At 42.8% G+C, this 24,177-nt stretch overlaps 1 protein-coding gene and 1 long non-coding RNA gene across 3 annotated transcripts in view; one reads left to right on the top strand and one right to left on the bottom strand.

Moving 5' to 3' along the window:
* Nucleotides 1–24,177, bottom strand: part of LOC143715379 (uncharacterized) — a 582,927-nt gene that overhangs the window by 280,920 nt on the left and 277,830 nt on the right. The gene's annotated exons all lie outside the window — the stretch shown is intronic.
* adamts16 (ADAM metallopeptidase with thrombospondin type 1 motif, 16) overlaps nucleotides 1–24,177 on the top strand; it is a 118,178-nt gene that overhangs the window by 17,127 nt on the left and 76,874 nt on the right. For both annotated transcript variants that reach the window (XM_077207055.1, XM_077207046.1), the window contains exons 4-9: nucleotides 7,381–7,726; nucleotides 8,217–8,419; nucleotides 9,488–9,571; nucleotides 11,314–11,473; nucleotides 20,618–20,723; nucleotides 20,812–20,949. In XM_077207055.1, coding sequence (XP_077063170.1) covers nucleotides 7,381–7,726; nucleotides 8,217–8,419; nucleotides 9,488–9,571; nucleotides 11,314–11,473; nucleotides 20,618–20,723; nucleotides 20,812–20,949 — 1,037 coding nt within the window. The remainder of the gene's footprint in view (nucleotides 1–7,380; nucleotides 7,727–8,216; nucleotides 8,420–9,487; nucleotides 9,572–11,313; nucleotides 11,474–20,617; nucleotides 20,724–20,811; nucleotides 20,950–24,177) is intronic.

Below are 24,177 nucleotides of genomic sequence, written 5' to 3'. Positions count from 1 at the left end.
CTCTTTGGGATCAGGAATTCAATAACGTGTAGTAGAAGGAAATCCAAGGCAATCTTCTTAGGAATTGATAAAAAGCCTTTATTTGATTGGCTATTTCATGATAGAAAATTTAAAAGACATGGGGGGAAAAAACAACCCACGCGAGCGGCACAAACAGCCTTCTTCAGTGTATGTTTTTCAATCAAAAAATGTCCTGTTTTTTAGATGCTAATTAGAAACATCTGCACATACATACACATAAATTACAAGCACATACAGAGAAGGCCCACTAGGGGGTTACATAGTGCAAAAAAAAAAAAAAAACAGAAGACATATCACAGAAAGGGACTGAAATCTATTTCTTCATTCAAACTAGTAGTGGGAAGTTCGAATCATTTTACTGACTTTGAGTCTCAGCAAAATGAACGAATCTTTTTTCGAGTCATTTCGTTCATTTTGTTCATTTCAGCATAATATAATTAAAATGGCATTTTAAATATCCCAACACATCTAGTAGTTACGAAAATGTTGATTACATTTGTAAAAAGAATAAAAATAAACTATAGGGTAATGCAGCCAAAGCCAAATTATAAGAAACTGAAATGTTTTATTAATTGATAAGTTGTTGGGTCAAGTTCAGGCTAGCAGTCTGATTCTGTTAGTTCTTCTCACCTTCTGATCCGAGACGTTCTTTCCTATGCAACTTCATATTTATCAGGTTAGTTCTCCTCTCGTGTCTCGAGACGTTAGTTGTCGACTCGACAGTGTCTGACTCGGATCTGTCTGCTAGGCCGACCGTGCCGTGTGTGATACAGCAGGGCCGGAAAGAGAAATGATTAGTTCAATCTTTTGAGTCTCGAGTTCGGGTTCGGACGGGTCCGAGTCTTTCGTTCTTCCTGTCTGTCCATAGAGGCTATGCTGTCAGTACCGGAAAGAGAAATGATTAGTTAATTTTCTTCGAGTCTCGAGTTCGGGTTTTAAATCCTTTTTTCTTTTGTCACGTGACTGCTGGTATCTCGCATCAAATACAACATAAGATTTGTATTATTGACTGCGTCTGAATGTATATTGTTTTATATTTAGGAATTAAAATACAAAATATGTGCAATAATCATTATCTGAAAAATAAATTTCCATCTTATTAGCCAATTGGCCCTGTCCGTCTCTAATTGTTTCTTGTGCATCTGTGGTGTGTTTTATTATACAGGTCCTTCTCAAAAAATTAGCATATTGTGATAAAGTTCATTATTTTCCATAATGTAATAATACAAATTAAACTTTAATATATTTTAGATTCAATACACACCAACTGAAATATTTCAGGTCTTTTATTGTTTTAATACTGATGATTTTGGCATACAGCTCATGAAAAGCCAAAATACCTATCTCAAAAAATTAGCATATTTCATCCGCCAATAAAAGAAGTGTTTTTAATACAAAAAAAGAGTCAACCTTCAAATAATTATGTTCAGTTATGCACTCAATACTTGGTCGGGAATCCTTTTGCAGAAATGACTGCTTCAATGCGGCGTGGCATGGAGGCAATCAGCCTGTGGCACTGCTGAGGTGTTATGGAGGCCCAGGATGCTTCGATAGCGGCCTTAAGCTCATCCAGAGTGTTGGGTCTTGTGTCTCTCAAATTTCTCTTCACAATATCCCACAAATTCTCTATTGGGTTCAGGTCAGGAGAGTTGGCAGGCCAATTGAGCATAGTAATACAATGGTCAGTAAACCATTTACCAGTGGTTTTGGCACTGTGATCAGGTGCCAGGTCGTGCTGAAAAATGAAATCTTCATCTCCATAAAGCTTTTCAGCAGATGGAAGCATGAAGTGCTCCTGATAGCTAGCTAGGGTCCGGTCACCTCTTCTCGTTGTGCAGCATTTTTTGCCACACTTTTTCCTTCCCACAGACTTCCCACTGAGGTGCCTTGATACAGCACTCTGGGAACAGCCTATTTGTTCAGAAATTTCTTTCTGCGTCTTACCCTCTTGCTTGAGGGTGTCAATGATGGCCTTCTGGACAGCAGTCAGGTCGGCAGTCTTACCCATGATTGCGGTTTTGAGTAATGAAACAGGCTGGGAGTTTTTAAAAGCCTCAGGAATCTTTTGCAGGTGTTTAGAGTTAATTAGTTGATTCAGATGATTAGGTTAATAGCTCGTTTAGAGACCCTTTTCATGATATGCTAATTTTTTGAGATAGGAATTTCGGGTTTTCATGAGCTGTATGCCAAAATCATCAGTATTAAAACAATAAAAGACCTGAAATATTTCAGTTGGTGTGCAATGAATCTAAAATATATGAAAGTTTAATTTTTATCATTACATTATGAATAATACATAATGAACTTTATCACAATATGCAAATTTTTTGAGAAGGACCTGTATATTATACATTAATTAACTACTATTATATTATACATTAACTACGTGCTTGTTTGTAAAAAGGTTGTGAATTAGTAGGCTATTCAATACGGTGACAAGTCATGTGACAAAAGAACGAAGGACTCAAACCCGAAGACTCGAAAAAATTGAACTAATCATTTATCTTTCCGGTACTGACAGCATACCCTCTATGGGACTCACAGGAAGAACGAAAGACTCGGGACTCGAAAGATGAGAGAGAGAGAGAGAGAGAGAGAGAGAGAGAGAGAGAGAGAGAGAGAGAGAGAGAGAGAGAGAGAGAGAGAGAGAGAGAGAGAGAGAGAAGCGAGAGAGATTAAATAATCATTTCTGATTCCAGTACAGATTCAGAACCAGAGCCGGTCCGAGCCTTTTGGGGGCCCTAAGCAGAATTTGATTTGGGGGCCCCCTGCCACTACGCGAGGTCACCCGTGCTTGACGATTATTGACACAAATGTCACGCAATAATGATACATTATAAAGGAATACAGTGAGGTTATGTATTAATACAAAATAAATACTGAAAATAAAAAAGTTTTTACTTTTACTTTACTCTTTTACTAACTATTTGAAACTTCTTAAAACAAACTGTCTCAAAACATATAAAATAAAGTATTTGCTAAAATAATGACAAAACTGAAAAATCAGAAACATAATAAGAGCAAGGGTTCAACAATGACAATTATTGTTGAACACTGTAAAAATATTATTATTTCTCAACTGTCTCTATACAGTGTAACTGTCCTCAAAATCTTTTTTATTATTATTATTGTAACAGAATTTGTTGGATTGTACATGACAGAATCCATCAAAGTCTGTTACTATAATACCGGTAATGATGTACTGGCGCTCGTTGTGTGTATGCAATCTATTTTTCCCCTCGGGGCTTGCCGTAGATAGGAATGGGTCGTGCGCACTTGGTACTGGAGTGTCGCAGGTTTTTGGAGTTAGTGATCTGATGTGTGGTATAATAAAGTGGAGAAGAGTTCAAACTGCTATGTTTATTATTTATTCAAACTGCTACACTTACACCTAGAAGGTTAAGTTCCCCTGCGGCTATTTTCTCCAACTTAAACCGATACCGTGACTATGCGCAGTTGCGAACGAATTGTCTATGCACTCGCGAGGTGTCTAGATTATGTGCATGACTTAAACGCTGGCAGATACAGTAGCAGTTGTTGGCAGATATATTGATCATGAAATCAGAATGTTCTTGTCTTGAATTATTCACTCATCATTCATATTCATTCATTTATGTCACTTGTTTAAGTCATCTAAAAAAAAAAAAAAAAATTAAACTTGGTTGGGGAGAGCCCTGGCCTCAAGCAGCCGCTTAGTTCGCTTATGCCTCGGGCCGGCCCTGTTCAGAACCAAGGGGGTAATCCATCAGCCGGAAGTTGAAGCCTTGCTGGAGTCGCCATTGTAGCAGAACTTCACCTGCTGTTAGCATTCCATTGACTCCCATTCATTTTTGCGTCACTTTGACCGCAAATAACTTTACATCTGAGGCGTCCAAAGACTTCATTTGTCCATTATTTATTTCTAAATAAACACGACAATGTATAAAAGGCTACATTACTCTGTATCTTATGTTATGGCCCCGTAGAAGTAGTTTTTGTTAAAAAACAGGCTAACGATTGCTTCATAACCACGCGACTTTATGTCGCACAATAGAGACATTACCGTATAGACAGGAGGAGAAACTCACAGGCAATCTTTTACTGTCTATGAGGCAATCGGGGGGACATAGAGGCATAAAGTCAAGGGAGAAGCCCATAGATAGAGAGTCCATAAAAACAACGGGACAAAATATTTCAACAACGTTTTTGAGGAATTAGGTGATTCAGATTTGTTTTGCCACAGCTACTAGAAGATGTACAACTGTCAGACTGTCGTCACGCTCAGTTTGAGTCTGCGCAGTCGCTCAGCAATCAGACAGGAAGTATAATAATCGGGCTTCAGTCTTCTCCGTTGAAATCAATGGGGTCGCTGTGTCAATTTCTTTTACTGTCTATTTTCTGAACCCATATGTTGCGCAATGCGCATGCGCGGTCAACACGAAATGAACGAATCACTCTCTGAGACTACTCGGAAGTCCCGAGTCATATTTGAACGAATCGTTTATGAAGACACATCACTAATTCTAACCAGGGTATACTGTGGCCTGTAACTCATGTATATAAAAAATTCTCTCTCTGTAAAAGTAATTTTAATGGGTCACCCCCCCGAATATTCTTTTTAATCGTTTCTAAACCTTCAACCGCGTGGGTTGTTTTTTTCCCCCATGTCTTTTAAATTTCCTATCATGAAATAGCCAGTCAAATAGTCAGTCTTTTTATCATTTCCTAAGAAGAGTGCCTTGGATTTCCTTCTACTACATGTTAAACCATCAAGCTTTTATTTATTTTTTTAGAGTAGGCTGGAAATATTATTCATCTATTTAGTTTTTATTTTAGGGTGAAGATTACTGTGTTTGTTTTACACGTGTGCAACTCACGATATAATGTTTCAGCGTCTCAGCTGCTCGTTTCACAGTAAATGACCGAAAATACTGAAACCCGCAGTGCATACTAATATATATATATATATATATATATATATATATATATATATATATATATATATATTCGATTCAATTGCAGCCTTCGAGATTTGACGATGATCACATTAAAGGCTGATTTATACTTCTGCGTCGGACCTACGCCGGAGCCTCTAGGCCGTAGCCTACGCTTTGGTTTTAATTTATACTTCTGCGTCGTTGTCCGAGTTGACGCACGCAGAGAGAGCATGTGAAACCCGAGGAAGCGGTTTGAGCAGACCAATCACAGCGCTTGCGTCCGCATAGAATTGACGCGTTACATTTTTGGAGAGGTGCACGTCAGGGTACGCCGAAGGGTACGCGCGCTACGCAAAGCCTACGGCGTAGCTATGGCGTAAGTTCGACGCAGAAGTATAAATTGGGCTTAAGCCATATAACAATTATGACTTAATTTGGATATATTGTGCCGCTCTAGATGTCATTTCTCTGGATGAGCTGGCATTCCTGACTTACTTTTGCTGCCTTGCAACTTGCAAGCACTGTTATTTCCTTCAGGAAATGGACATCTAATGTTAAGCACCTATTATACTTTTTTACATTTTCAACTTTCTTTAGTGTGTAATGTTGCTGTTTGAGCATGAAACAAGTCTGCAAAGTTAAAAAGCACAAAGTCACTCCAAAGGGAGTTATTCTCTATATCAGTTTCAGATTCAGTTTCAGACCGACAGTTTCTGAACTCCCTGAAACGCCTCCATTGTAGTCTTGAGTTTTCTTTCCGGAACGTACAAGTCACAATATTCCTGTAATGCGGAGTCAACAGAGTTGGAATCCATGTGCAGCAAAAAAACTAAACAGAATGGTGAGGTCTGGTTGAGTTGCGTAATTTGTGTGTTGTCGAAATGATGGAGAGACACTGTTTTTTCCACTTCTGCATAAGTTGTGCTTGCAAAGGGGGTTCGGGTTGATTAGCTTGTTCTTCTTGACTGAACCAATATGGCAAAACTGACTCCATAGTTCGCATAGTTACAGTAGTGTTTACAGCGCCCCGGGAAGCCTCCGGAGCTGATACATGCCGGTTATGGTCAGGAGCGTTACATTTCTGACACATGCTCTAAGCCAGGGGTTGGAAGGTAAGTTTGGCATCGGGCCAAAAATAAAATTTCGCCACAAGATGGTGGGCCAGAACATAGTCAAAGGATAATTTCAGAAATGAATTGATGAAAAATGCAACTAGAATTGCCTGTGACAGACTGTTACAGTGTATTTTGTAACTGGTAGTGAGCTGCTACTCTGAGTTAAATCCTGTAGCAGGAGAGTCATTGACAAAAAGACACATTTGTGTGGTGGTGTCCGGGTTTTACACTGGATAAATGAAGTAATCATAGTGACACGTAACCTGGCAAGTATCTTCATTTACCAACTTGCTACACAGAAGGCCTTGCTAAAACACACATATGTGGGAGATGCGGAACTCAAAATATAAAAGAGGACTTGAATAATTCCATTAATGGCATGCTTGAGTCATGCTCTTAACGAACTATGTAATAAATATGTATCATTTTAATTTGCTTTTTACATAATGGAGCCTAACTTATTGTAATACTTATTTGACGTAGCCCACTTTTACACTCAGAATTATTCCTTGGCATCCTCAAGTACTAAACTGCTTCTTTTTTTTTTTTGCGTGCTGGAGTTATGCTATTACGTCGTGTGCAGAGTGAAGTTAACATTTAAGCTAGCTGGTGAGAGAAAATGACTCTATCAAAGAGTCTAAAGAGGAAAGTTGACAGCAAAAATAGGGCATAGTCTACAAAGAAGAATGGAAAGACAACTATGCATTCATCCTACCTAGTTTTGTGAATGCAAAGCTTGTGTGTCTTATCTGCAACAAATCGATCCACAGACTCTTTTGAATGTCTTTCAGAACTTTTCAAATGAAAAGCTCTCAATTAATCTCAAAATAAAACATTGCTTCAAAAACGTTCTCATACTTTTATTTTGAAGGCAAAATGTGAGTATGACGGCATAATGTTTTAGAGACGAAGTGATTGTGAGTAACTGTTGCTGTCATGACAGATCTATTTCAGATCCAGCCATTATCAAAATAATCTGGCTGCGAACACAGGCCAGGTATTATTGCCGTCTGTTGCCGACCCCTGCTCTAAGAGGTAGAGCAATCGCAACAGATTGGGGCCAGCTGACCTATCAGAGCAGACTGCTCTTTTTGGAAGGCAGGTATTAAAGAAACCAAAACTAAAACAGTGTTCAGATAGGGGTTGAAAACAGGTGCTGCAACAATGTAAATAAGAGAATAATGATTTTTTTTATTACATGATGTAAACGTATTATAGTAGAAACTAAACAAAATTATGAACTTGTAAATGAGCATACAGTAATAGAACCCCTTTAATGTTGTGGATATGAAGACTGCGAGGCATTCACCAGTGTTTTTTCCCTTTAGTCAGGTTTGATTAGAACTCAGGATCTGGATTACTTCCTAAAACCACTGCATCCACATCAGACACTTCTGGAGAACTTCTCAGCACCATCTGACCACCATCCCCACATCCTCTACAAGAGATCCATGCCACCGCAGACAAGCAAAGGCAGAACCAGGAGGTCTTCTGAGATAAAGATGGCCAGCAGAAAAGATTCAGCAGTCCCATATCTGAGGAGAACCAGCAGACAAGATGAGAGAACCACACACACACAGACGGACAGTGTACCCCAGCGTACCCCACACAGTCATGACAACTTCAACTACACTACACGGCAGAGACAGCACTTCTGTGGACGACGGAAGAAATGTATGTAAGGACATTCTCTCTCCAACCGCACATTCAAACAGAGTTGCTTTCCATTACATGGTTCAGATCTAGTAGCTGGACTGTCAAAGACGTTCATAGAGAGAGGAGGGGGTGTATTTTAGACAACAGTCGTATGTAAAAAGGTCACCGCTGTTCAAGGGTCAGCTTGAACATGTTTTCATGACATCATCACACCTGTACTGTTTGGTCAGGGATGAATTATCTTCACCTACTCTAAACAAACACCACAACCTCACACCGCATTTGAACCCTGAGTAATATTTTACAAACCGAGTAACCAAATCTTATGTGTGATGTAAGGTAACAGCTAATACATTTTGACACACATGGCGTGCATTATTGTCTCGTATAGGCCTGAGCTTTCCAGACACAGATTCAGCTTTTTGCTGAACTATTAATGCATTTTCTTTGGGGAACCAGCATTGACTGTGTGACCTAGTGTTGATATTGTCTTGGTCCTGTGTTTCAGATATGCCTAAACCTCCTGAGGAAGATATCTATATTTTCCCGGATGAATATAAGTTCATGGCCAGAGGGAAGCGAGCCATTACGTTTAAACCTCATCCACACCGTAAGCTGAATGTGGAGACGCTGGTGGTGGTCGACCGCAACATGATGGACAATCATGGCCATGAGAATATAACCACATATGTCCTTACTGTTCTTAACATGGTAAGATGCATGTAATGAACCCGGGCATCTATCTGTCCATCCATCAATTTATCCATTAAATGCATTCAACCATCTATCCATCTGTCTGTCTATCCATGCATATATCCATCCATCCATCCATTAATTACATGCATCAATCCATGCATTCGTCCATGTATTGCATGCATGCATGCATCCATCCATCATCCATGTATCCATCAATCTGTCCCTCCCAACATCCATCCCTCCATGCATCCGTCCCTCCATGCATTCATCCCTCCATGCATCCATCCCACTCATACATCCCTCCTTCTATGCATCCATTTACCCATACATGTATCCACCCATGTATCCACCCACTCACCCATACATACATACATACATACATACATATATCCATTACATCGATCCATGCTTCAATGCAACCATCCATCCAGTTCCCAGTTTTCTGTGTTTATGTATGTTTTGATTGCATGGAAAATTATCTCTAGTTGAGGTCAAAGCATCTGGTTGACCAAACGGACTAGTTATTGATTGCTAAAAGTCAAAGTTTGGGGTGAGCACACTGAAAAAAACTTAAGCACACATGAAAACATTATTGTAGACAAATCAAAATAGGATCATGTTGCATGCTGTGAACATAACCATCAAATTCAGGCTTTTTGAAGGTGTGTTAAAAGGGTTTTACAAAGGATCAGTGAAATACGGACACATGAAACCAAACTAGACGCCTCTTGTGTTGGTGTCAACGAAAAGAAAGACAAAATAGCAGAACTGAAAGGCCTTGTATAGGAAACTAAGTGCTTGTATTTATGTTCCCTGAGCACTTTAAACCATCTCGGGGACTTTGTCTTCAGTTCTGTTTCAAAGGCCAGTAAAATGTGGGATTAGGGATTCCCTTAAGTACATGTGGTATGCCTCCAGAGAGATGACACTTTGAAGAACAGCCACATGCTTCTCATTTTTCCAAACAGAAGCTTCTTATTGCTCTATTCAAGAAAGTCAAACTGAGTTTAGATGCCTCTACGTGTATGCACAATCCTGTAGCCTAATGCTATTTTTTCTGCATTGTTTCTCATCTCCAAAAAGGTCTCAACGCTTTTCAAAGATGGCACAATTGGAGGTGACATCAATGTTTTAATTGTTGGACTAATACTGCTGGATGAAGACCAGGTGAGTTTAAGGTGCTATGAATTTTATTGCAGTGGAGATTTTTGAAAACAGAGTCAAAGATTTTGGCTCTATTGCATTGATAATGTGTGTTCAAATGAATATTTTACACCAACACCAAGTACATATTCGTAAAATGAATGAGAGTTAAAGCCCTCTGGAGGCGATTGACGTCATGGACCATGAAAGGTTTAGATAACACAGAGCTTTGAAGCCGAATGAAACATTGCTTCAAAAGGTGGATTTTATTGTCCTTGAGAGGCTTGTCTCTTTTACTCTTTTTGAGACGCTTCATCTGAACAGGTCTCGTTTTTATGATGACAGTTTAATTGGATACACAGCATTCCGTTGGATTCCAGCCAGACGAGGGACATGTCTGTGGGAAAGCGGGCCAGCATACAGCTGAAGGGCTCTGTTACTGATACACCTGTGCTAATGTTAATGAAGTTCACGTTAGCCACCAGTCGAGGAATGCAGAAAATTACCCTCATCCCCCTTTTGATTGGAGTAATTAGCAACAGTCACTCAGGATCAGTGATGAGGGGCTAATTATCTACAGTATAGACTCTTTACTGAGGTGGGGTCAGCAGAGGCAGCCGGTAATTGTTCTGCCCAGAGCTTGATAAGCAGTTTGAGTTAGGCTACATATACACTAATCTGGGTACATCTTTTTCTCTTTATTTTGGCCTTTTAGTCAGAAAAATTACAGTAAATGACACATTTATACAGCAGGACGTTAAATATAAGAATATACTGTATATAACAATATTAAATATAAGAATACACAAGAATATAAATACACTTTCACTAACCTAGTCTATCACTTGAATCAAAATCCACCCTTTTATAATTGTCCGTGTTAACAGAGCATGTTCGGCTGTTTAGTGAAGCTGATTGCTGTAAGTTAGCCCATATCTTAGCTTAGCCTATAGGCGTGGGATCTTCCTTAATTTTTTATTTTTAGCTGTTGCAATCAAAAATTCACTATTTTATACTCTCCATACGTAGTTGGTACATCAGCGGCAGAAGTACAAACTAATATATCATGTAATTTTGTCTTTTCAATGATTGGTTGACATACCAAAGGATCTTAATTTCTGCAAAGATGAGAGAAAATGTACTCGCGAATGTCCCGTGACAAAAGATAAGGGCAATTGTGTTTTAGGCTACATGTGGAATAGCGATTGAGTGCGACCTAGACACAGAAAGTGGTGAGTTATTTTGCTAATAAAATTATCACGCCAGAAGAATAGCATGAATTACATGAATCTGTAAGATGATTTTAGCGTTTCAGTGTGGACCAGACATTTTTGGAAAATACTTGAAAACGTGTGGATGGAGAGCGTTTTGAAATGCATCTGGATTAATTTAGATGTAGCCTTAGTCTCCCAACACTAGTCACTTGCAGCTAGAGTTGAGTAAGTTACTAATTACATCTTCAACAGTGTAATTAGATTACTGAACTAACTACTCTCTCTAAAATGTATCGCATTACTATCCTCGAACAGTTCAACAATCCAAGGATAGGCATGAAACTGCTCTTTTAATTTTTTCAAATAAATAATATAAAATTGCATAAATTATTTTTCTCCCTATTTAAAGGAAGAAGGTTACATTAAAAACATTCATTTTATCAGTAGACGTTATATTTTGATGTTCAATCCACTATTGATTTATATAGAATTGTGCTAGTCTACACAGTATTTAATGCAATTACATCTACTCTTAACTCTTTACTTCCTCAGGATGGACTAGTGATTAACCATCATGCTGACCACACTCTGAACAGTTTCTGCCAGTGGCAGTCAGGTTTGGCCGGGCGAGGTGGTCGCCGTCATGATCATGCCATCCTGCTAACCGGTCTGGATATCTGCTCCTGGAAGAATGAACCATGTGACACTCTGGGTAAGGACAACATCTGCTGATTTGACATGTGCTTGAAGGGCGTCTTTGACAGCCATGACTTTTGCAGCATCTGCATGTATTTAAGAAGCCATGTTAAAAGAAGTTCAAGTTTTAAACGCGTGTCTTGAGGTACATGCTCTAAGTGTTCACCTTTGTGAAATTTGTCAGTTCCTTCTTAAAGGAATAATTCACTTCAAGATGATTTTTTTTATCATACTCACCCTCAAGTTGTTTTAAACCTGTATGAATTTTCTTTTTTCTTTTCAACAGTTGATGGACCCCATTGACTTCTATAGTATATATATTTTTCCTACTATGGAAGTCAATGGGGTCCATCAACTGTTTAGTTACCGACATTCTTCAAAATATCTTCCTCTGTGTTCAGCAGAAGAAAGAAATTTATAAAGGTTGAGGGTGAGTAAATGATGACAGAATTTTCATTTTGAAGTGCACTATTCCTTTAAGGGATTGTAAACAGATAGGACAAAACATAATATGTTAAAACACAGCGTTCCTGTTGTTCAAATGGTAGTAATGGCACTAGCAACGCCAGGGTCATGGGGTTGATTCCCAGGGAACGCAGGGTGATATATATATATACCTTGAATGCACTGTAAGTCGCTGCCAAATGCTTAAATATAAATGTGAAATGTAAGTCTGAAAGTCAGCGTAAATGCAACCAAAAGAGACTTGCACTGTTTATGATGCCATTACTAATAATGGCAAACCGCATTAATGTTGAGAAATAAAGAAACTCTGCTCACTGCTCATGGCTGACAAACTTTAGTGGCTTTAAAGCCCTCTCCAGTTACACGTTGAAAGCACTCTTTGTTTTATTGCTTGTAATATTTCTTAAGATTAGCTGAAAAATAGTTGACTACACATCATTGTTTTAATTTCATATTATTTTTTAAATTAGTTTAAACAGTACTACTGTATTATGATTTTTTTTAACATAATTAATTATTTAAAGTATTTAAACAGACATCAATATTTTGACATTGGGAACCAAAATGTGTAAAATGCTAAATGCATTTTAAAATAATTAGCAGCTAAATATTGTTGTAATATTAAACTGGGAGGTCAATGGCAACTCCTAGCCCTAACCAATACTAGTCTTGTAGGTAACTGGCCTATTATTGGACATTTTTGCCCAGTGTTTAAATTAATAATGGCTGACAGTGAATATCACATTTATACATTAGATATAATTTACTGAAATCCTTCACTTATGCTTTATTTACACCACTATGTGACAGTACAAGACAAAAACGTTTAAGCTGATGCCAGGTTTTATTGTAAACCTGTACAAAGACTAAGAAAACATAGGTGTGGTGTGACATTTAAGATTAATGACCTAAAATATACTGTTTGTCTGGTGATGACTGCGCTTTGTCATCACTTAAGCTACTGCTAAATTGCCAAATTATTAGAGGTACAGTAACAACCTTTTTCTCTAATAACCTGTTTCCTATGGGAGCTCGAGCTGTGTTCTCCACCCTGTGCCACATAAAAGAATCTCTCCCTGCTAACCCCTAACCCCATTAGCAAAGCTAGGCATGCCCCTCAAATGCAAGGCCGCAGTTCAAAGGGTGCTGAGAACACAACATTTGTGGAGTGTCAATGATTAACATTTTAGCGCAGACTGCGGCTCGCACAGCTCACGCTTGGAGGTGAAGGGGTCAGGGGGTCATGGGAGATTTCACGTCTCTCCCAGGTCATGGACTGGATGATTGAAGAGCTATGCCGAACCTTTGATACAACCGTAGACTCTCTACCGTACCGCTAGTCTGAGAAAACCACTGAATGCAACATGAATTATCCTCATGCATCATTTCTGCATATGACAGTTTCTTGAGAGCAAGAAATATTGAAAGATATAACATTACATGTGATGAAAATTTTGTTTATTTTATTTAGACCTTTTACAGTGCAAAAATAAATAAATCTATTGTAATGGGCCCTGAAAGACATTTTTAGTAAAGTATGTGATTTTTTTTTTGTCCCAAATACGATTTTAAATAAGGCTGGAAGACACATAAATCACAACATGTTCTGGTACAACACATTTGTGCAATACATGCAAGTATTTTATCACTTATGTGCGTATGTGTCAAAAAACAGCACATATTTTAAGCGATTAAATCAAAGAAAAATAAATCAGACAACTTTGGTCCTTTTGGGATTTGACTTTGTTCCAACGTAAACTGGGCTTCATCTCCATAGGTTTTGTATTAAACAGTTAGAAAGTCAGAATTTGTCATAAAATACAGTTCTCTTTCATCATCTCGTGTTCGAGATCCACCTATGGGAAGGGCATCCGTACCTGACCTCTGCAGAAGCATCCAATTGCACCAAGTCTGGCTAGACAGACAGAAGCGCGCAGCCAATGCCAGGTGAGGCCACACCCCCTCACCTAAGGGCATATAACATCTGGGCGCGCTGCTATTCCTCAGTTGACATTCGCTTCTCGCGATCTCTGCATCTCACAGCTCGGTTGGATTTTTACACTGCTCACCTCGTGTCTTCAGGAGGACATATCGACCAGATCAGCCTCCGCCGGACGTGACAGTTGTTTATTTTTCAACTACTGCTGCTTTGCATTCGGAGCCGCCCACGCTCTCGCTATTTTCACCGTTTCTCCTCACGGCTGCCCGCCACGGATTTCTCCGTTTTCTTCGCTGGTATGTCACTGTCTAAGCCTGCAGCCTCTCCAGGGGATAGCATGTCACGGGCCTGCCCGGCCGCGTGTGGTGCCCTCATCGCAGCTAAGGATCTTCATCAGCTTTGCGTGGTCTGTTTGGGTCTTAAGCACGCTCGGGAAGCCCTTGAAAACCCGGAGAATTGCAGTTTCTGCCTCTTGCTGCCTAGGAAGCTGCTAAAACGCCGTCTTAAGGTGGCAGTGACACAGTGCACCGGGCTCAGCCCTTCTGACTCGGACGGGGGACACGGTGATGACGACGCGCTACCGGGGGCCTCCCGGGGCGCAACGTCTCTCGTCTGGGCTGACCAGCCCAATCCCGCCTTCCCCGAGGAGGACATCTTCGGGGACAACCTCACTCTCGTCCACGACCTGCCCGGTTCTGGCGAAGAGGAGGATGCGGCCATTCTTGGGGTTTCAGAGGACGAGGAGGCCATCCCGCCCTCTGGTGTTCCCCAGGCTACGGCCCACGCGGTTCTGCCTCAAGCCATCCTCCTGGAAGTGTGTGAGCGAGCGGCCGCTCGTCTCAACATCGAATGGCCGGCACCGCAGAGCGCCACCGACCAGGAGAGGGATATTTATGATGGGAAAGTGCTGGGATCCCCTCCCGGCCCGAGGAAACAACTCTTCCCCATCCTCCCGGCGTGCGCGAAGCACATGAGAAATTATTGGAGCGACCCGCTCGACTTCAAACACGGTCTCACGGGACTCGAGGTTAAGGACATGGCGGCGCACGGTATGGGCGAACCTCCCACCGTCGAACCTTCCATCGCCAGGCACCTTAACCCCGCTCAGGGCGGGCTGCTCGCTCCCCCCAAGCCGGTCTTGCCCAACAAGATGGACCGTTTTGCTGCCTCCGTTCACCAGGCAGCTTATAAGTCCTCGGCCGTGGCTGTCAGGGCCCTTAACGTTTCTTCGCTCCTCTCCGCCTACCAGGCGGAGATCCTTGAAGAGTTAGGGCAACAATTGGAAAAGGGAAATCCTTCTGAAACCCTGTGGAAGGAGATCCTAACGGTGAACGACCTCGTCCTCCGTAACGCTCGGCAGGCCGTCCAAGCTTGCGGGCGCTCCATGGCGCTTTCCGTGGTCGGAGAGCGCGCGCTCTGGCTGAACCTGTCGGGACTCCCTGACAGTGAGAAACGGCGCATCGCGGGCGCGCCGGTGGAGCCCGGCCGGGCTCTCTTCGGCCCCGCCGTCGCACTGATGCAACAACGGTGTGACGATAAGAAAAAGGAGGATGAGGCCTTCAAACTTTGCCTTCCTAGGAAGTCAGTCCCACGCCAGGCGCCCCCTGTGCGTTTGCCTAACCCACCGGCCACGGGACGACAGTTTCATCAGGGCAGAGAAAAGCCCCGCAACAAACCACCCCCTCGGCAACATAACCCAGCACCTACACACAAGCACTGGGGTAAGCCCGCTCCCGCCGCGGCCGCGGCCGGGAGACCTGCGAATTCCAACCCCACCGACTCGAAACGCAAGCGGCCTGCCTGATGTTCAGCCGATGGGGGCTTCGAGTCCATGTTCACGGGCCGCAAGCCCTTCGGACTCCCCTCCTCTTCTAGGACCCCCGTCCAAAAAACCCAGGGGGTCCCGCGGATGGGTCAGCTCTCCGTGTGTAAACGAGACTGCCCAGCTCGTGTGTTCGAGAGATGTGTGTTTTCCCCCCACGTTCAGGGGGCCCTTTGTAAGGGAAAGTTTAAGCTCAGTGACACCACACTGCCCACACTCTGTTCCCCTCACTCTCTCAATAAAGGCTTCGGCCCCAGTGTTTGCCCAACACAAAACACACAAAACACAAAAAAATACGAATCAAATGAATTCGTTTCGGCGGGAAAACCTCTCTCCGCAGAGAGAATTCATCTCACTGCAGAGAGAGGAAATCCCTCCGAACCCCTGCATGTCGCCTCTAGTGTACCCACTAGATGGCGCCATTGCATCACAAATAAACCTGTCGGTCTCACACAGCTCCGCTCTGGCCCGAGCGGGAGCTCTCGCGAGTCACGAAGCGGCTTGGCGAACCGTTTCAGCTCCCGAGTGGGTGATGCGTACAGTAATGCAGGGTTACAGATTGCAATTCGCAGTAAAACCCCCGCATTTCAACGGCATTCTCTTTTCTCACACGGAAGAGAACGCCTCTCACATTCTGAAAGAGGAAATTTCATCTCTCTTAAACAAGGGAGCGATTCAGGTGGTACCTCCCAATCTGATGAACCAGGGTTTTTATTCCCGTTATTTTCTGGTCCCGAAAAAAGGCGGCTCTCTCCGCCCTATCTTGGACCTTCGAGTGTTGAACAAACATTTGAGGAAATACAATTTCAGAATGCTGACACAAGGCGCACTCGCCCGTGCCATAAAACAGAACGACTGGTTCACATCAGTCGATCTGAAAGATGCTTTCTTTCACATAAGCATCTATCCTCCGCACAGGAAGTTTCTTCGTTTCGCCTACCAGGGCATATGTTACGAATTCACAGTTCTTCCGTTTGGACTCAGTTTGAGTCCCCGGTCTTTCTGTCTGTGCGCGGAGGCGGGCTTAGCACCTCTGAGAATATCAGGTCTGAGAATCCTGACTTATATAGACGATTGGCTCATCATAGCCGAATCAAAGGAGAAGGTGTTGCAGGACACCGACCGTGTGCTCGCGCACATCACATCGCTCGGGTTTCAAGTGAATGTGAGCAAGAGCAATTTCACGCCCAGTCAGAATGTCATTTTCTTGGGCTTGGAGTTGAATTCGGTCTCCATGCGAGCGCGCCTCTCTCAAGAGCGCGTTCGCTCTCTGATGAACTGTCTGACGCAGTTCAGAGAAGGGGCGAAAGTGCAATATCGCACATGTCTCAGGCTACAGGGTCTCATGGCTTCATCCACCCAAGTTGTGCCATTGGGACTTCTGAGGATGAGGGCGTTCATGAAATGGGTCTTGTCACTACATTTCAGCCCGATTCGCGACCTTTGCCGCTCGGTAACAGTGACACGCGCCTGCTCGGCGACCTTGCGCCACTGGGAGAGCGAGAACTTTTACGCACGGGGAACCCCTCTGGGGGCGGTTACGATGCGGAAAGTTGTGACGACAGATGCGTCCTTGACAGGCTGGGGTGCCACCCAGGAGGGCAGAACGGTGAACGGTCTGTGGCCAAACAGACTACGTTCAGCGCACATAAACTATTTAGAGCTTTTAACCATTTGGAAAGCTCTGAATCATTTTCTGCCTCGCCTGCAGGGACATCACGTTCTAGTACGGTGCGACAATACCACGGCTGTGGCTTATATCAACCGTCAGGGCGGCATGCGCTCGTCGAAACTCCACGCTCTAGCTTACAAGCTTTTGGTGTGGAGCAGACGGGTTTTCCTGTCGTTACGCGCAACTCACGTTCCGGGCATTCTGAACAGAGGTGCGGATCTGCTATCAAGGGGAAACCCAATCTACGGAGATTGGCGTCTTCACCCTCAGATAGTGGAAATGCTATGGATGAGATTCGGACGGGCGAGCGTAGATCTATTCGCCTCGCGCGAAAACTACCATTGTCCTATGTTCTTCTCTCTAAGGGACATGGACGCGCCCCTCGGGGTAGACGCACTGGCCCACCCATGGCCCAGAGTGCTCCTGTATGCTTTTCCTCCCCTGTGCCTGATAATTCCCTCATTGGCCAGGGTGAGAGAGCAGGGCCTGTCTCTCATTCTGATAGCACCCAGGTGGCCCAAGGCACCATGGCTGGCGGAGATAATTCCTCTGTTATACGCCGAGCCGTGGCGCCTTCCCGTTCGCACGGATCTATTGTCCCAAGCCAACGGGGAGATTTACCACCCCCACCCGGACAGGGTGGCTCTCTGGGCCTGGCCCGTGAGAGGACGAACCTGAACGCACTTGGGCTTTCGCCGCGTGTGGTCGCCACTATTCAGAATGCCAGGGCCGTCTCTACACGGTCCTTATATGGCTGTAAGTGGCACGTGTTCGAAGGGTGGTGCGATGGGCGCGGTCTCACATCTTATCAGTGCTCAGTTCCTGATATTTTGTGTTTCCTTCAGGACCTCATGGAAAAAGGGAGGTCTTTTTCCACCATTAAGGTCTATTTGGCTGCGATTTCAGCCTGTCATGTGGGTTTTGAGGGCTCTACTGTCGGGCAGCACCCTCTAATCCGCAGATTCATGAAGGGTGCACGCCGCTCGTTGCCAGTCATCAGGAGAACTGTTCCGGAATGGGACCTCTCCATGGTGCTGGAAGCACTGTCTCAACATCCTTTTGAGCCCCTGGGGAGTATTTCCCTTAAGCTGCTGTCCTTCAAGACAGCTTTGCTCTTGGCCTTGGCATCTGCCAAACGTGTCAGTGAGCTACATGCACTCTCGGTTCACCCCTCGTGCACTAAGTTCTCCCTCAGTGGAGATAAGGTTTCCCTTAAGCCTAACCCGGCCTTCATGCCGAAGTGCTTCCCTGCGTTCACTTCGGAGGTGTTGGAGCTGTCCGCTTTTCACCCTCCACCTTTTACCTCTCTGGAGGATCAGAGGCTGAATGCTCTGTGTCCAGTCCGTGCTTTACAGGCTTATATGACCAGGACCAGCGCTTTCCGGAAGAGCGACCAGCTCTTTGTTTCATGGGCCCCTCCGCACAGAGGGAGTCCCATATCGAAGCAACGCCTCTCACATTGGGTTGTGGGCGCTATAACTATGGCTTATGAAGCAAAGGGAGTGCAGCCCCCAAGGGGCATCAGAGCTCATTCCACAAGGGGCTTAGCCGCCTCTTGGGCTTTGTTTAGGGGAGTGTCACTGCAGGACATCTGCTCCGCTGCCAGTTGGGCTTCTCCTCATACCTTTGTGCGATACTACCGGCTGGATGTCACCAGAACCTCGGTAGCACATTCGGTTTTAGGGGTTGGGTCTTCTTAGCTCTTCCCTGTACCCTGTTGAAACCAATAAGAGTGAATGGCCCGGCTGGTCATGTTCATTCTTGCCACCAAACATTTACTTCCCGTTATGGGTTTAGTTTATGTGCCTTGGTGGGTTGGGGGTACTTTCATGTATGTGTCTCATGCATGCTTCATGTCCTGCGTGTCCACAGCAGTCGGTGTGGCGTCACCTTTGCAGGTTCATGATTAATGGACGTGTCAGGCACCGCCTCCCCGGGGTGACCGTCTTTCTCTGGCTTTCAGAACCTCACTGTGAGTGTATTGGGCAATCGGGGAGCTGTCCATGTCTCTCCCATAGGTGGATCTCGAACACGAGATGATGAAAGAGAACAATAGGTTACTATCGTAACCCCGGTTCTCTGAAACATCGAGTGGAGAGATCCACCAGCTTTGCCCCGCTTGCTGCACGAGAAGCGAATATACTTACTGAGGAATAGCAGCGCGCCCAGATGTTATATGCCCTTAGGTGAGGGGGTGTGGCCTCACCTGGCATTGGCTGCGCGCTTCTGTCTGTCTAGCCAGACTTGGTGCAATTGGATGCTTCTGCAGAGGTCAGGTACGGATGCCCTTCCCATAGGTGGATCTCTCCACTCGATGTTTCAGAGAACCGGGGTTACGATAGTAACCTATTGTTCTCTTAGATCTCAGACAAGTATTGCAACACACATAGAATTGTTCAAAGCATTTTGTGAGGTTGCCTTTCTATTATATTTTATGCCTTCTACAGTTAATATACTACTCCTAGCTGTAGAAGGCATACCATATAATGTGTTTCAGATTCATACTGGTAGAAGTAACTCATGTATCTGTTCAGATTTCCTGCGACTGACTCAGAGCAACTGGATTTGATCTTTATCATGAACTGGCAGTTGTGAAACAAATACTCTCAAAATCTTGATTTGATTACATCAGTCCATCACTTTCCATCTCACACTCTTATGTTTATTGCCGTCTCACTTAATTAGATTATGGACACTACTGTTCAAACGTTTGCAGTTAGTAATCTTATGAAAGTCACATTAAAGACATTATAAAGTTTAAAAATATATAAATTTCAGATAAGTGCTGTTCTTTTAAAATGAATATTCATCAAAGAATGTTGATAATAATAATAAGCAATCAGCATATTAGAGTGATTTCTGAAGGATCATGTGACCCTGAAGACTGGAGTAATGATGCTGAAAATTCAGTTTTGCCATCACAGGAATAAATGACATTTTAAAATATTTTCACATAGAAACCAGTTCTTTTAATTGTAATAATATTTCACAATATTACTGTTTTACTGTATTTTTGTTAAATAAATGCAGCCTTGGTGAGCATAGGAGACTCAAGAAACATTAAACAATCTTACCGACCCCAAACTTTTGAACTGCAGTGGACAGTTAGGCGATATGAGAGGATCAGGTATATATTTATTTTTGCAGGCTCTTTGGCCCCTTATACAAGTTGTTGGCTTGACTTATATAGCCATCATCATTCATTCATTCATTCATTCATTCATAAATTCATTCATCCTTCCATTCATTGTTTCAATTTTAGGTTTTGCTCCAATCAGTGGAATGTGCAGTAAGTACCGCAGCTGCACGATCAATGAAGACACGGGTCTTGGTCTGGCCTTCACAATTGCCCATGAATCTGGCCACAAGTAAGAGTCAGATTTATAATTAACCTTTATTAGATTCCCTCATATCCAGTTGCCTGTATTGGATCAAGGAAAGTCTTGTTTTCCACAGCTTTGGAATGGTCCACGATGGCGAAGGCAATGTGTGTAAGAAGACGGTTGGAAACATTATGTCTCCCACATTGGCTGGACATAATGGTTTATTCTCCTGGTCATCCTGTAGTCGACAATATCTGAACAGATTTCTAAGGTGAGTAAAGACTTTTTTTGACATCTATGATCTGTTTCCCAAATAACTGTTTCGAAAAGGCAGTATCATGAAAAAATGTTTTTTTTATTTTCAATGCATCAATAAAACTAATAAACTTTCAGTCACAGGGAGAGACTATGCCAAAATCAAATGCTTTACCCATTGGCAGCCCAAAGTGGCATTCGAAAAACAGTGCAAAGACTAACAACATGCCCTTTATTAAGCATCTCCTGTCCATTAGTCATCCATGCAGAATCACCTAGCGTGAGCCCAGTGAGAGTCTAGACACCAACCTCATCTTTTAAAAGTAGTATTTGTAGTGCTGTTTTGGTTGTGATATGTAAAAGCAAGCAGCTCCAGCAGGTTTTAAATTTCACTTTCTGTCTGAGAGCCATATCTGTGCTCATGAAAGTGGATCAGCTTGACCTTTTGCCCTTAAATTAACCAACGTGTCAAATGAACCGTCCTCGTGCTCTGTTATCGTGATGAGCTCATCTCGGTTAAGCTCCTTGGCAGCGAGCTGGAATCAGTAGTTCTAGGCCTCAGCAGGAGAGAGTAGGGATTTCCTTGCCAGGCGTTTGTTAGTTGCTCAGAGTTGCTTTACCTGTTTCCTGATAACATTGTGGTAGACAGTTTCAGTTGGATTCCTCTCAGTCTTGAGATTTAGTAAATGTAAAAAACTAAAAGTTAAGTTCCGTAAAGTATGCTTTCTTTAGCTCAAATCATAGAACATGGTGCTAGCAATGTCAAGATCCTGGGTTTGATTCCTAGGGAATGTATGAACTGATAAAATGTATAGCTTGAATGCAAAATTTTCAGCTGAATTTTCGGAGAGAACTCCATTAAATTGCAAAGGCAAAAAAATAAGCACTCTTCCAAAGTTTTTTTTTTTTTTTTTTTTTTTTTTTTTTTAATGGGCTTTTGGTTAAATGCCTAAAATAGGTCTGTGGTTCAAAGAAGCTCAAGATATTTTCAAATTCCAAAACAAAATCAAATAACTAGCAATGATGAAAGACAGCTGTGTTGTTGACATCTGGGCCAGAATGTTGTGCCTGAGCAAACCTCAAAGACTACATCCTTAAGAATCATACATTTAATAGTGTGTGTCAATGGGGAAAAATATCCTATTTGTTTTTGTAAAGGGAACCAGAGTGATGCTTACTTCCGGGTTGGCTTACAAAAATACAACATCACCGCAGCATTCTATTTCCCCAATAACATACGCTGACTGATACTCTGACTGTCTTGATGACACATTACCTGACAGGAAACTGATCATGTGAGCTCCACTGACTTCACTCCCAATGGTAGTTACCCTTTATTTTCATAATATTAAAACTTTTCTCAACTTTCTTAAATTGGCCATGCCTACATCTGGTCAAAAAACTGACTCTGATGTCACCAGAATGGAAGACTGCTCATAGAGCAGTCGTGGCCTAATGGATAGAGAGTCAGACTAATAACCCAAAGATCACAGGTTTGATTCTCAAAACAATTTTCCCCAATTGCTCCATGGGCACCGCAGCAAAAATGGGGTTGATCCAGGTGTGCGTGTCCACGCTTTGCAGTGTGTGTGTGTGTTCACTACTCACTGCTACTAATGTGTGTGCACTAATTTGGTTGGGTTAAAGGACAAGGACAAATTCCTAGTATGGGTTACCATACTTGTCCTTTACGTCGTGTCAGTTAGTCTGTTTAGTTCTCCATTAAAAATGAATGGGATCATGATGCTTTATTGCTGACTCCCCGAAGTTTGTGGTTTGAGTTTCTCAATCTAATTTAGTTCCGCATCCTGAAGTCGTAAGTGTTGCAAATTGGCAAATCAATCCAATCAGACTGCATGGTTAATCAAATGTATATGTACCAAAACCAGTAGTGTGACAGTGGCATTAGTGTCACCAGAGTCTGCCTGTAAGCCACAGCTTTTCCAGGACTGTCTGGTATCTGTAGGCGACAAACTGCAGAATGATCCTCCCTCATTTGTCTTTCCCCACCCACGACACTCCAGTGTGCTGTCGATAAATACGGCAATGCTCTCTCCGTCAGCTGTCCTCCCATCTGTTTCTCATTCCTCATTAGCAGCCTCACCTACGTCACCATGTGCCTATCGACATACAGCCTGCAGATCACAAGACCTTCAAGTAGCTAAAGCCTGATCTGCTTTCAGACCCTCTCTCGTTCCTCTTCACAGCCCTCCACTTTTATCACTCCCCTCACTAATAAAACAGAGCTTGAAAGGGAGTCTGGCCGGGTCTGGCTTGAGCAGGTCTGTCGTATAGCTGCCGGTCGCCTTAATCTGGGGGGAAACTTAAAGAGGTGACACTGGGAAAACTGAGTGGTGATGAGGAACTGAATCAGATTCATCTGACTCTGACATTCCTGCCTCTGTGGGCCAGATGCTGCTTCATTGATCCTTCTCCAGATAATTGGAAGCAGGAGCGGAAAAGGACAGGGGTTCCCTTCACCGGGTCAACTGAAACACAGAGGGATTCTGGGATACCTGGATGTAGTAGACTTCAACTTTAAAAAGCAGTGTTCTGCAACAACTGCATCTGTATGTACAGATACAAACCGTTCAGTTGACTACTCTATACTAGTAAACTAGTCATTCAGAAAAGTAAAAACTGCCCCCAAATCATGGATCCCTAAACTTAAGTATTGTATGGGAGCAGCAGTGTGCCGACTTTCTGTCCAATCAGTGCTGCTTTAAAGCAATCAGTATTGTAAAAAGTGCAAAATAAATAAAGGTGACTTGACTTGACTTGACTTGATTTGACTTTAAGGTTCTTTCATTATTTTGGTTGATCACCTCCATTAGTATGTTTTTTACTGGATGTGCTTGTTATATAGTATATATTTAGAACTAATAGACTAGTTGATGTGACCCCCATTACAAACATACATCCCACACACACTCACATACTGACACACTCTCGTCATTGTGCGGGCGAGCGGCCCGGAGCCTCTGCTAAACTACTCAGAGCTCATTCAGGGTTTCACTGTATGTCTGATTGTGTAAAACACATGGTATTAAACAATGTAAAATACTTCTCATGATCCTTGATATCGTTTACACACGGAGCCTCTCTGTCAGCCTGTATAATAACGGCAGCATTGAATAACATACGTTATGATAAAGTCAGAGAATGTGTTGAAAAGAGAAATCTCTAAATGTAGCCAGGGGAACTACTGTTGTTATGTTGTCATAGTGTCCATCTCTACTCTACT

This window comes from Siphateles boraxobius, unplaced genomic scaffold (genome assembly GCF_051911475.1).
Source record: "Siphateles boraxobius isolate OS27281-9 unplaced genomic scaffold, OSU_SipBor_1 12, whole genome shotgun sequence".
Taxonomy (NCBI): domain Eukaryota; kingdom Metazoa; phylum Chordata; class Actinopteri; order Cypriniformes; family Leuciscidae; genus Siphateles; species Siphateles boraxobius.
This window is presented reverse-complemented; position numbering and strand designations above follow the sequence as displayed.